Below are 13,721 nucleotides of genomic sequence, written 5' to 3' on the forward strand. Positions count from 1 at the left end.
AAGTCAAGGTTCCTTCTGGCTTTCAGAGAATATTTTGTATGACCAGTATGCTATTTCTGACACAACTTGGAAAACAGAGCAGCAAAACCCAAAATATATGAAGAAATGCAGAACTGGCATGGAGTGCTCCATTTCAAGCCAACTCTGAGATCAAATGGACAAATTTTACAGCTTTTAGGAGAATCCATAGGAAGCAGAAAGTGGAACTGCAACTGCTGCACAAACTGAATCAACTGTCTTAATGATTCTTCTTCCCTGGGTAAAAGAAAAAAAATAAATTAGGAAAGGCAAAACTCAGGCAGTCAATTACACAGGAATTCATTTCAAGATGTGGCATTTTCTCTGCCTTCAGAGAACTTCTTCTGAACCTTGAACATTGTCACCTCCTTCAGATTACTCCCTTCATAGTATCAGAGCAGCCCACATCTTTCAGTTTTATACAGTTATTAAAATACGAGTTAAACTAGATCATTTATTCTACTGATTAAACAGAACAAACTCCTCCCTCTGTGCTGTTGGGCTTTTTGAAGTGGGAGTGAAAATCACACACAAAAAAACCCCCAACCTCTGACAATTAAAGCTATTAGTTTAATAACACATAAAAATTGCCCTTTTGAGGTGTTACTTTTGTATCCACCATTCTCAAACTTGAAAAACATTAACTGCATCTGAAGATCACAATGGACAGGATGTAACAGAAAGTAAATAAATGCTGCAAGCAAAATGAAATATGGAACCTCGATGTATTTCTTCAATGGCAATACATCAGAACTAAAAAAGAGACTGTGACAGCTTTTCAGCACTCTGGAGGTTTTGTACAGTCATTCATTACCACTGTACCTGCTCCATTATATTTTGTTCAAGGTTTATTTGCATATATCTAAAATGGAAATGGGGCAAGCACATTTCACTCTTTTTTTTCACTTAGATGTTGGGTATGTGTTTGGATCCAGAAGTTTCAGATGATTATTTACCATTCAGAGGTATATTCAATTACTGTTACAGGCTGTATCATATCTTTGAAATAAAGATGCACAATGATAACAACAAGGTTGATTACAGCCTTTTACATCTTCAAGATGAACAGTAAACTGGTAATCCAAAGAGAGAGAATTCTTCCTGCTATGGTTTAAACACTGAGTGTGTTTGCCAGAAATGCATGGGAAATAAATCCTGAGCAGCAGCTACTTCTTTTTGACACAATTTAAATGGAACAAACTACTTTTTAAGATGCAGAGGAAGAATTTTTCTATTTAAAACATATACTTTTGTCTTCAGCTATTGATCTATTACTAATGGGACTCAATGTCACCCACAAAATCATTATTTTATGGTAAACTGGAGCGCATTACAATGTAATTTTACTAAGATGCCTTCAGTGTACTGTAGATTTCCACTTCCCATTTTCCAGAAAATTTAAATGAAACATTTTATGTCAGTACGTTACACATTGCTAGCCCCAAAGTGCTGAAACATGCTTTTGTGTATCTGTGTTTCATTTCTATTTGACAGAAAGTAAATTATTTTGTCAACAATCCATCAGTAACCTATGCTCATCCACTTCTCACTATACAGTGGAAGAAATTCTGGCACAGCGAAGGTGCTAGCAAGTGTGCTGTATACCGGAAAATGCATTTTATTGACACCTTAATTTTATGTAAATTATGCATGTGCAGTACTTGAACCATATATGATTGCATAAAACTGAATGCAAATGAGTTACCTTGAGCAGGAGCCCACTGGGAGCCTTGGCATCTGAAACATGAGACCACCTCTGGTGGCCTCTCCTGAACTGCAGTTTCCTGGGCTAGCCTTGTCCATGCAGGTGGCAATCATGTGACAGCAAGTTTCAGCAGGTTTAGGTCTAAATCATAAATCTATCATTAACCCTTTGTATTCTTGCAGAGCAGACTTCCCCATCAGTTAATATTCAGATGAGTTTGTGCTTCATAACTGACAGTTCTGAATGACATTAGTATGATCTGCCTGTTTTATAGCGGTAACTAGCACAGAGACAGAGCTCGTCTTTGTTCTGACAGCTTGCACAGAACATCTTAGCTGAAAATATTGCCTAGATGAGGAATTAAGGTAAGAAAGTTGTCTTCTTAGGCTTCTCTGTACTCAGTAGAGAAACAACTCTCACTTAGAAGCCTTTCATACAGCACTATCTGAAACTTAGCACTCTGAACTTGTTTCCCCTTAACCATATTGATAGAAACAATAAAAACATTAAAATACTATATGAAAATTTTCCAGAGAATAGCTACTTGTGTGTTAGTAAAGATAGTAGGAATCCTTTGGGCAAAAGCTATCAAGCGTGTTGTGATTTGAACCAAGATTTCAAGAGTTAATATTAGTTTTTCTTTCAAGGTAACTGCAATATACACTTCACAATTGTTGTATGTGGGAAATGTTGTACACTGTGCTAAGAGACTCACAGTTTAAAAATAACAGTAAACCAAAGAAAGTGAAGTAACTTTTAATTCCCTTTTTAAATGTGCATTTCAATTTAATACAATCTGTAAGGCACTCTCATAAGTAAAAAAAAAAAAAAAATTAAACATTCTTTTCCAAATAAGGACAGTTACAAGGCAATGGTATGCACAAAAATATAAACTTATCTGTAACTGATAAACAATGAAACATGAATGTTCAGGTTTTGGATGCATTGCAAGGTAATGTCATCTTTGTATCATGACACTACTCAGAGTAAATATTGGCACTGTAAATGATTTCTCATTTGGGTTAGGAACTTGTATTCTCTTCATATCCCAGTAAAAAATAAACTCTTTAATAAATAAATATATAAAATAAATATATGCTATCTGGAGATGTATAAATAGGTCCATCCTGAAGAAAAGTTCCAGTTTTGACTACTATGTATTGACATCTAATGTCCATCACTAAAGTGGAGCCTGTAAAACTTCACACACAGTTCTCAGGATTTATTATAAATTTATAGTCCGTTTCTTTTTATTTCTTCCAGCATTGTCTCATCCATGTAATGTAGATGTTTCCTTGCTAATCTACAGGCCACAGGTAATCCAGACAGAATTGCCAGGAGCTGGCTATGTTTTAAGAAGTCCCACTTCCCCCTGGTGACTGGCTACCAAACCATTCAGAAAGTCTTGAGGAGGCTGGTCCACACTCATCTTCAAGACATTGTCTCCTAAATCCAGTGGTTAGAAAACAGAGGCTTGTCTTTCACCAAGTGGGTTCTTCACATCGAGCATCCTGGACCACTGCAGGTTCCTCATGCTGGCATCGCCATGAAAGCATGGCCAACAGCTCCAGTTTGAGTATTTGCCAAAGTTGCCTCTTTCCTCAGCTGTATCCTAATACATCTTTGTACAGTTCTGGAACTCTCTCAGGATCCACAGGCCGGGGCAAGAAATGTGTGAATTTCTGATGTCTTTTGGACCTTGCCCCATCTCTGGGAGTACCGTCTTTATTAAGTGCTACAAAGTACCTCCGCCCTGAATCCCCATGTTTGTAGACATTGGATGAGTAAGTGTTGTACCAGTTTTCCTCAAATTGTTCCCTGAAGATGCACTCAGAAGTTAGTTTCTCCTAGAGAAAGAAAGATAAAAGAAAAATAAGTTAAGCTGCCACTAGATATTTGAAGACATGAAAAAAGATATAAAAATAAACAAATGCTTTAGGCTTTGTGTAGCCTTATTGTTCATTTAAATGTCAATAAACCAAACCCACGAAGATTATGTAGAGCTGACAATGAGTTTGGAAAATTGGACCTGTACACCTACAATTTTGGATTTTAAAAAATGCACTAGTTAACATTTATTGTAAGAAAATATTACTTATTTATGATTTATTTAAAATTCATCTGACTTACAGGAATTGTGTTATGTAGAGTTCTTGGGCTATCTACTGTTCTAGAAATGAGATTTGGTAGAGGGACTCAGATGCAACATAACAGAGCAGGAAGTATTTACATATTTCTTTGTAGTGTGCATCACTTCTCACATTTTAAACTAGAATGACCACAACCAAAGGAAGTGGAGAAACAGAATATTTCATCTGAGGATGTTTTAAAATGTGAAAGAAGAGTAGGACTGGTGTTACCCTCATAACTGTAAAAATCAATTCTATTTTGTTGAAGTATCTAGGCTACACTGTATACTTCAAAAATACATTACACACTTCAACAGGAAAAGATGTTAGCATTTTGAAAGCTGAGATGAACTTCTTGAGGGGGTTGCATTGTGTTCGGAAGCAAACCAAAAACCTAAAGATGCATGAGCTGATATGAAAGTGGTACTTACAGAACCATAGAGTTCTCCCTTCTCATTCATTCCAAGGTAAAGGCCACTGTCCACACCTCTAATACTGACCAGTCCCACTGCCACACTGATGAATTCAAGGATACCTGGAAAAAAAAAATTGCTTTCATTAATTTTATAACCAAAAAACACATAGCATCCAAAAAGTCATTGGAAAACAAATAGAAAATGCACGTATTATAGTAAATGTGGCCTAGTTTCTCTGAAATTTGAAATACTATGTGAAAATATACACAATAATCACAGGAAAGCATTCTGAGAAGCCTCATCTAGGAACATGAATCCTACACCATTTAAAAAACTTTTTCAAAATGTTGAATATGAAAGGATTTTATTGAGCACTGAGAATAAAGCCATTACTACCATGCTGTTGGAGTCTTTAATGATTGTACACTATTTGCTAAACTGCCTACTCAAATATTGGAAGATCGGTTTGAATTACCTGAAAATATACTTTACTACATCTACAGAGTTATCTTAAAAAAACACATCCATTATTAGGTCATTTGAATGGAAATCAAAGTACAGATGGGAATTTTATATAACAGAATCTACCCGCAGAAAAAGAAAAGTATTTGCCAGACATCTTATCTAGCATTTGGGCCCACACCTCTTGACACAACTTGCTGTCTTTAGTGCAGGCTTTTAAAGTACATAAAATATGCTGCTTTTTTGCTACTGTTTGGATTATAACATTATTCATATTACATTTGCCCAAAAATGTAATATATATTAATAAAGTATTTGAGACATGAGGTATTATTTGAAGCCTGAATTTGGCAAAGGTAAGCCAACATACTTAACCGATTGATATGCACAGATTACAGCACATCCAAAACATGAAAGAAAGGGAATGTGTGAACTGACTTTTTGGAAGTTGTTAACAACGTAAACAAAGCCTCAAAAAGAAGTGCCAGAATCATGTCTAAGATACTGCTGCTCAGCAGCAAAACCACAAAACATTTTAAAAAATCCCTGAATCTAAGGTAAGCTGTTTTAAATAGTGCAGCTGATTATGACTTTCTTTTTGTCTGTTTATTATTTATGATTTCAGGACAATTTTCAATCTCAGACAGATGAACTATCTGGACTATCCAATAATTTAAAATGTTTTCAATTTTAATTGAGCTTTGGCAGGTTTCTTAGTTGCATTAACAAACACCAAAGAAATAAATCCTTTACAAAGAGTAAGCATTAAAAACTGTATCACACATAAATCATCCTAGTTTTCCAGTTCATAAAGTACAGAGTCCCATAAAAGGTTGGAGGCATTTTGTCTTTCTGATATCATTTTCAAAGCCGCTCTTTTCCGAAAGCATAATAAGCAGGTGATACAACCCACAAAGAAACCACATCAGACAAATCTTCCAAGAGCAGTGGTAGAATAAAGGTAAGTACAATTCTAAAAAGCCGAGTAAACGTTAGATCTATGGCTAACTTGATTTTTTCCCTTTAAAGCAAAAATTTATTTCATGTTTACATGCTGTAGGAAATCTTCCTTCTGAAAAGAACTGACTACTGCTCTTCTACTTCTTAAGACATCTATGTGTTATAAAAGCAATTAAGAGCCATTCCAGCAGATTGTTTTGACTATGGGGAAGATGATAGGAAGCTCTTTAATCACCTTTTTACTACTGCTAAACCAATACACACCAAAACTCACATGTAGTTGACAACAGCAGGTTTGTTCAGATGTCCAGCCACTACAACTACTACTTAGGATTTACTCTCATATCACAGGTTGTCTCCACCTCCTTTGGGTTTATTGACAGAGAAAGCTGGCTAGGAAGCATTTTAAGCACTTAATCAAAGAAGCATTTTAGGCTCATCTGCTTCAGCGTTACGTCCTTCTGAGAAGCAAAGCAGTCGAATGCAGCCGGAGATAGCATGCCCAAGTCTGCGACCTATAGTGTTTTACAGAGGCCCAAGAAGCTCCGATGCCAACAGTGAATACCAAAAGGATCAGTCTGACTCCTGGCCATTCCCAGTAAACCTACTGGCGTGCGCCTGTGCTTACAGACCCCCAGCATAGGCTGAGCAATGCCTGTCTCCTGACTCACCTGGTATGAACAGCCCGCCCTCACTACCCTGACCTGGTGCAGCTCCCATGGCCGAACGCCGGAGGGTGAAGCCTTTCTGTTCTGAGGACTCGTCCACCTGCCTCGGCATCACCAGCACCACATCTCCCTCTCAAAAGCACGACTGGTCCCTCCCAGGCACACACAGAGGCTTACACACCCACACCCACACACGCGGGGCCGTGCCGCAGCCGCCTACCGAAGAGGCTGTGGTCCTGGCGGGTGCCTCGCACGCTGCCGTCGGGCAGGATCTGCAGGTGGAAGCCGGTGCGGCAGTACAGCTGCCGCCGCCGCAGGATGCCCTGCAAGTGCGCCAGGTCCGCCGCCGCTGCCGCAGCCGGGGCGCGCCGGTCCCCGCGCTCGGCCGGGGCGCGGCGGTCCCCGAGCAGCGCCGGGCGCTCCCCGGCGGGCGGCAGCAAGAAGTGGGCGCCCACCGGCTGGCCCAGGCCGTCCAGGCCGCCCAGGAAGCCGCCCACCTCGGCCAGCGGAGCCATGCGGGCGCGGGGCGAGCGGACTAGGGCGCGGCGGCGGCGGAGAGCGGCTGCCGGCCTCTCCCGGTGGGCATGTGGGGGTGCGCGGCGGAGCCCCAAGCATGGGGAGCCGGCAGGGCCGAGCGGAGCGGAACGGAGGCGAGCCGTGCTGATCCGAGCCGGTGTGAGCCAGGCGGCGGGGTGCTGCTCATCAGCCCCGCGCGTGTGTATATATATACAGCGGTCCCCTGACACATGCTAATGAAGCCGCTGCGGGGAGGCCGCGTTTGAAATTGTAAACCGGCTCCCCCTCCGCTCGCACCTTCCTCTGATCTGCGGTGACGGCGGGGAGGGGGCTCCGGGCGCGCCCCCCGCGCGCAGCCGGGCGCGCACACGCGCGGCGGGGGCGGGGGCGCGGGCGCGGCCCCTGCGCGGAGCGGAGCGGCGGCGGGGGACGGGCGGGACCTGCCGGAGCATTACGTGGACAGGTGCAAGGAGAGGCAGGAGGGAAGAAGGAGAAAGGGCGTTACCTGAGGGTTAGACCTGCCCAGACACACATGAAAGAAAAAACCCGGAGATCTGACAGTTTTACTCCCTGTTCCTAAAACGCTAATAAAATGTACATGCATTACGCTTCCCTTTTATCGCTTCAACTACAAGGAGGGGAATTTCTAAAGAAATTGGCATAGTCAGGGAGGTGCTTTCCCCTCTGCAAATTCTCCCTCGCATTTATCATTAATGTGACACTAAACTGATCTATAGTATTTGGGTATTGACAGGAGGTCTTCAAAACATAAATGGGCAGCCCCACCGTTTGGGATAAATATTTTCAAAACTTGCAGAGAAGAAGAAAGAAAGATTGAGAGGTGGCTCATCTAATCCATCTTCTTTGGGGTTTTTCATTGGGCCTGTAGCCAAGGTCTGTGAGCATCATAAATTAGCACTATTATCTACTGAAAGATCCCTGTTGTAGTTCTACAATGTTTTTAATGTTTGGGACTTCGTTGTCCTGTTCCAGATGAGCATATACGCTTTTTTCATCTCCAGAGTAGAATGGTTCACACAGGAAAAAATATTTTGGTGGAAAACATATTCACCAATGGTAAAACAATGCTACATTAAATCTAAGAGTTTGACTTTTGCCATCTTTCCTGCCTTTTCTGTAAAGTCTAATGAATTTTAGGGCTTAAATGACCTGACCTATCTCAGCATCTAAGATATGCAGTTCTTTGCCAATGCTAAAACATGGTATTAGAGTATAAAATGTAAAGATCTTTCATAGTTAATTCTTTCAAAAGTTCAAGAGAATCACTTGGTGGTTTAAGGTTTCATTTAAACAAAAAAGTTGCAGAGAATCATGAGAGATTAGTTCTCCCGTCTTGCTTCATGGTCTTTTCAGTCACAGTCTAAATCTGAGAGATCAAATGGATTTGACTGCTTACCTTTATTTGCTATGGAGAGTATAGGGCTAATTAATTGGCAGGTGCTTTAAAGCAGGTAATGTGACACCTTTTCATCATTGCAGTCCTAAGTACTGCCCCTGTGTGCACCTGAATTATAAAAAGGCTGCTTTAAAGCAAGTGATTTACTGTGGAGGGATTTAAAACTGAAAAAATTAATGCTAAATACAATGATCAGATAAATCACCTCAGAGGAGAGCACAGGCAGACCTGTTCTGAAGGCAGTTACAGATAGATGTTATATTATTTTACATTTCAGATAACAGGAGTCTGTCATGTGGTAGGACCCAAAAATCCACCATAATTGAGATTTCAAAGCACATCTGTGTAAACATTATCACATCAGTGTAAAACATCAACCAATGAGCTTTCTCTTTGAAGCAAATCTACTTAATTGTAGTGCCAAATCAAAGAAATAGATCAAAGTTGAATAATCTATATGGCACCTATTTCTCAAATAGCCTGTTCACTGATTACTCAAATACACCAAAAACGTTTGAAACAAACATCAAGTATTTTTATTGACATGATTGGCAGGTCAAGATCAAACTGCTCATCACAGCTGTTAGGTTGCAGGACATGCACCAGGATGGTGCAGTTAAATGGAGGAGGTATATGGTTCTAAGCCTAAAGATGCTCCCATACTGCTTGGGTCCAAGCAGTACTCTTGAGTCCTACAAACAGTAGTGGGGTCCACGCTTCAAATAACGTCACTGTCTCCAGTAGAGAAGGGTTGGGGTTATTTTGAACAAAAAAAAAAAAAAAAAGTCTTCGGCAATCACACACTGAAAGACCCTTATGGCTAAATCTTTCCTGTTGTATCATGGAAACATTTAAAGTAGAGCGGAATACATAACACCAATCTTTTCTGAGTGGAGTCTTTAATGTCTGGGAACTAAACCGGTTATGCTGTTTTATAAAGTACCAGAAAAGAAACAAAAAGATAAGATTTTTTTTGTGTGTGTTTGCACTAGCCATGTGACAGGAAAAGATAACACTAAAGATTTTTTTTTTGCACCTTCTGAAACTATACCATGGGAAGTTAAATAATTTTGAAGAGTTTTTTACAAGAGTACATAATTCAACTTAAAGTATACAGTACAATCTAATCGACTTTACGTATACTTCCTAGAGACGGCACTCTCAGTGTCATTGAACAAATATATATGTGGTCAAGTTTTTATTTCCATAGCAAGTAGTTAGGGCTTCTATAGACAATACAATTTCTGTATATTTCCTAAGAATAGCATGTTGTCATAAGCAAAACCTAGTGGCTACCAAAGGAGTGGAGAATGTAATGGACTGACTTTTTCATATATGGTCTATACATATATGGAGAGACAGATAAATCTACATATCTATAAAACTCCTGTTAGCTATAAAACTTTAGGTCCTACAATTTATTGCACCGTTGTTAATTTTATAACTCCCTCACAACAGTTCTATGCCAGCCATAAATTTTTAATGATATAATAAAATATTGGAAAGGGAGGGCTCACGAATACATAAGAAAGTTAACATTTGGTGGAACAAAAACCATGGAGTAGTACACAAAGGGATAAGTCCAGCTCGAGATACCTATGTATCATGGCCAGTTTCAGATTCTTCTCAAATTTGGACACAAAAATATGGTTATCTGCTTTCAGGAAGGTGAGCAGAACATGCACAAGTTACAATGAGTACCTTTCTAAGCACTGCAAGTCTGAGTGAAAAAGGTGTATTCTTGTGCAGAATTCACTAGGAAGAAAAGAACAGAACCTTTCCAAGGTTCCATGTACAAATTAGGCCATAATCTGATGATGTAAAACCTTTAAAATGCGATACATGCAGATTTTAAAAATATCAAAAGCTTTCTCTTCTGAACAGATACAGTAGGAGGTATGTATACAAGTATGCATACATGTATATTTATTTTAAAAACTCAGATGAGAAAAAAGCAACAATGAATTTTTTTTTTTCTATAGGAAAGGAGTTCTTACACCTTCATGCTTTGTTTTTTTTTTTTTCTTTAACTGAAGACAAAAATTTTAGGATTCATGATTTTACTGTCCATGCTTTTGTGGACACACATGAATAACCCCTATATATGCAGAACGGAACAGAGAAACTATTGCAATGAGCACACATTTACATGGCTACATCCAGTGAGAACAGACTGTTTCCATATATCAATATTCAAATGCCTCATTTGACAGCTTTTTTATTAGTCCTGTAAGTGAATCACTGGATTAAAACAACCTTAATTTATTTAAATGACATGCTTTCTGAATCTCTGCATACAAGATGTTCAGACAGTGGATGTTTGCTACACAAATAAATTTTGCTCTTGTTCCTAAGTGAACACTTCACCAGGGAAGTTCTCCCTAAAATTACCTGGGTGTAATTGGATTACCAGATGTGAATTGGATTTTTGAAGAGAAAGAAATTTTAGCCTAAAGGTGTTATTGAAAAGTCAGTAAAATGTGGCTAACTAATTTTAGGGAAACAGTATGAACAGGGAGATAACTTATGGTTCATGACTACAGTTCAGGTGACTGATGAGCTCTTGACAGGTTTACTTTGGGACACCACACTGACCAAAAGTGGTTTCTCTTCCTGTCAAACCAAAAAGGTAGATTATTGGAAAAAGGTAATTGTATTGGTGAATGATGTCTCCTAATGAGGCAGCTAGAACTGATAAGATCCATGAGCCACATTCTACAAAATTTTCCAGACTGGATGCTTAGTCATGTATTTGCAAGAAAAGTACTCATATTTCAGTCATCCTAACATCAGAAACTATTATTGCCTTGACTCCTAAATGCTGGTGTCCATATTGGCCTTTAGTCATTTAGTACAGAGATGTAACTCAGACTTGCAGACAAGGATTTTGCCTAGGAGTCATAAAGTATTTATAAAATAAAGCAATAGATTATTAAAAAAATATAGTTTCTGACAGTTAGGAATAATGAAGTCATGGGAATTACTTTATGAATGACTTGGCTTACCATATTCTAAAATATTTAAGAAATGCACTAAAACTATCATTCAGCCCAGACACCTGCCTTTCTAGCCATAGGTCTGAGTAACTCAACTTTGGCCATGCTTGCAGTTGCATGATCTGACAGACTGTCAGTTGACAAACATGGCCACACTTACTCCTTGACGCATATCATAACCACTGAATGTAACTGAAAATGCATGAGTGTCTTAAAGGGTATCAAGTTATCACTTGTGTATTTTCTGAAACCTCGTTCATAATAATATAAAAAGTCATTAGAGATTTGGGGCGGAATGGGAAAGGATAAGTGGCTGAAACGTGGGGAAAATATACTTGTGTGAAGAAGAAAAATACTGAGACTGTACCATTGAAGAAAAAGAAAAAAAGCCATAAGGTGTGCTGTCTCGAAATATTTGTGCACAGTTCATAAAGTTTCAAATTAATGTAGGTTGTGATGCAGGTTGTACCATGGAAGAATGCCCTAACACGAAATGCCTGACAAGATTTATTGCCCATCAATATCAAGCAGGGAAAAAAGACCATGCTCAACTTTCACAACTGGTCTTTAACTAGTTCTTAGTTATGCTAAGGAAGCTACCTGTCGCCAAGAATATTTATCAGAGGAGAGGCGGTTGATATGGCAAGCACACATCGCGGCATAGTGCGGCACACTGCCCCGAGATGACGGCCATGGAGTACCGCGGTGAGGCTCCGGGCACGATGCTGAGCACACGCGGCACCCACTGTGCGCGCAGAACGCAGCGAGGCGCCCGCAGGGCTCTGCCCCGCTCCCCGCAGCTCCCACATGAGCATCACCGTGCCCGGCACTTTGGCTCACAGTGCGCGGATCCAGCTCCGTGCCGGATCCCCGTGTTTGCTCTGGCCACCTCGTATCTCCGCTAACTGGGCCGCGCCCCGCCGCCCCGCACCTCCCGCTGCCTGCCGCCGCCGGTCCCGGGAGCCGGGAGCAGCGCCCGCGGGCGGCCCGGCGGCGGCGCGGGGCGGGGCCTGCAGGGCCCGCTCGGTTCCCCACCCCCTTCGCCGCTTCTCGCGAGGCTTCTGCCGCACCGGGGGCTCGGTGCGCCGGGCGCTGGGGCGGAGCGGGGCCATGGCCGCCCTGCGCTCCCTGCTGCGCTGGCGCCGCCGCCTGGGGCCCGCGCCCGGCGCTCCGCCCGCCCGGCGGCTGTGGGGCGGCGGCGGCGGGGCTGCGGCGGCCGGGCCGCGGCGGTGGCGGCGGGAGCTGGGCTGGGCGGCGGCGGGGGCGGCTCTGGCCGGGTTCGCGGGGTACCGGCTGTCCGAGCGGCGGAGGGAGCTCTCCCGGGAGCCGGCGGCTGCCGGGCCGGGCGGGGCCCGGGCGCTGCTCCCCATCCCCGTGGCGGCCGCTGCCAAGGAGGCGGTGACGGTAGGTGTGTGCGCGCCCCCGCGCAGGGAGCCGGCGCTGCCGGGGGCGGCTCTGCGGAGCTGTGGCGCAGAGGTGACCCCGCGTGGAGCAGCCCCGGGCCGGGAGGCGAGGCAGGGCCCTGGCGGGAGCTGTCAGCCATGGGACAGACGGGCTGTCACCGCACTGCCAGCGGGCACTGGCGCGCCCAGCCTGCGCCCCGCAGCGTGAGCCCTGCGTTGCGCATCTGGTGCTCTCCTAGCCCAATCTTTCTTTAATAGAAAACGCTGGTTTGCAAATGGAGCAGCTCCTGGCGGCGCAAACCCTGAGTTTCCATTTGTAGTAGGACAGTTACCTTTCTAATATAAAATTTCCTGTAGAGTCAAAGGTTTACACTGAACTTCGTAAGAAGTGACAGCATTGTGACAAATAACGGTTCAGTTCGACTAATTCAGCGGAAACACCGGTTGAGTAACCAGGGGTAACAAGAAACAGTTGGCATTCACCTGGAAAATGAAGTTTCCTGAGATAAGGATGAACTCCTGCGCCACAGCCTATGTAATATATGGTAATCATAGGGTTGGGGTTTTTTCATTTGAAAATTTCAAGAGCTGTGATTTGGCACAGTGGCATCTGCTAAGACTGGAAGTCAGTGGTGCAAATGGCCTGCTTTCTCTATACCGAGTTTATTTTATGCTGTCTTTGAGAACGGGATCTACATTTTTGCAGTGGAGGCCTTGTACCTAGGTATGAGTGTTGTTCGCCCTTTTGCCCTGCACTGTTAGCTCAAAGGCAGATTCTGTGGTGGTGGTGAAGGGAAGTTGAATCTGATATTTTTGATTATTCATGATCTTGTGTCTGGAATGTGTTACTATGGCACAGAGGACCGAAGACAAACTGTTTCAGTTTTTCATAGTGTTTTGTTTTGAAAGAACTTTACATTGTTTTATTTAGCCAGTCTTAATGGTCAGTTTTCTTTAAAGGGAAGTATTGCTGCTGTACCGTTGAAAGTCACTGATTTACTTGGATGTATGATTATGAATTTTCACACACA

General features: G+C 42.3%; 2 protein-coding genes across 11 annotated transcripts in view; one reads left to right on the top strand and one right to left on the bottom strand.

Moving 5' to 3' along the window:
- Positions 1-2,463: 2,463 nt before the first annotated feature.
- FGF20 (fibroblast growth factor 20) lies at positions 2,464-7,603 on the bottom strand. Of its 2 annotated transcripts, none has more exons than XM_002194389.6 (3): positions 6,579-7,603; positions 4,284-4,387; positions 2,464-3,570 (listed from the first exon to the last, which is right to left on the bottom strand). In XM_002194389.6, exons 1-3 carry the CDS (start codon positions 6,871-6,873, stop codon positions 3,325-3,327), a joined length of 645 nt encoding a protein of 214 aa, XP_002194425.1. In that variant the 5' UTR covers positions 6,874-7,603; the 3' UTR covers positions 2,464-3,324. The 2 variants fall into 2 exon arrangements, with proteins under 2 accessions (XP_002194425.1, XP_072784327.1); XM_072928226.1 differs by lacking the exon at positions 6,579-7,603 and adding an exon at positions 6,362-6,553.
- A 4,742-nt stretch (positions 7,604-12,345) lies between these two features.
- The window catches only part of MICU3 (mitochondrial calcium uptake family member 3), a 52,076-nt gene continuing 50,700 nt past the window's right edge, over positions 12,346-13,721 (top strand). For 8 of the 9 annotated variants that reach the window (XM_041715760.2, XM_030271150.4, XM_072928223.1 and 5 more), the window contains exon 1: positions 12,346-12,691. In XM_041715760.2, coding sequence (XP_041571694.2) covers positions 12,398-12,691 — 294 coding nt within the window. In that variant the 5' untranslated portion in view covers positions 12,346-12,397. Of the gene's footprint in view, positions 12,692-12,712; positions 13,236-13,721 lie in introns of those variants that run through there. The other variant, XM_041715763.2, reaches the window with a different exon arrangement.

The sequence above is a fragment of the Taeniopygia guttata genome, chromosome 4 (genome assembly GCF_048771995.1).
Source record: "Taeniopygia guttata chromosome 4, bTaeGut7.mat, whole genome shotgun sequence".
NCBI classification, from domain to species: Eukaryota; Metazoa; Chordata; class Aves; order Passeriformes; family Estrildidae; genus Taeniopygia; species Taeniopygia guttata.

Excerpts from the sequence above, each read along its gene's own strand:
- FGF20 (XM_002194389.6), bottom strand. The coding sequence starts at position 6,873 with ATGGCTCCGCTGGCCGAGGTGGGCGGCTTCCTGGGCGGCCTGGACGGC. Across the intron at positions 4,388-6,578 it reads CCAGGACCACAGCCTCTTCG|GTATCCTTGAATTCATCAGT; the intron begins GTAGGCGGCTGC and ends TTTTTTTTCCAG. Across the intron at positions 3,571-4,283 it reads AGGGAGAACTCTATGGTTCT|GAGAAACTAACTTCTGAGTG; the intron begins GTAAGTACCACT and ends TTCTTTCTCTAG.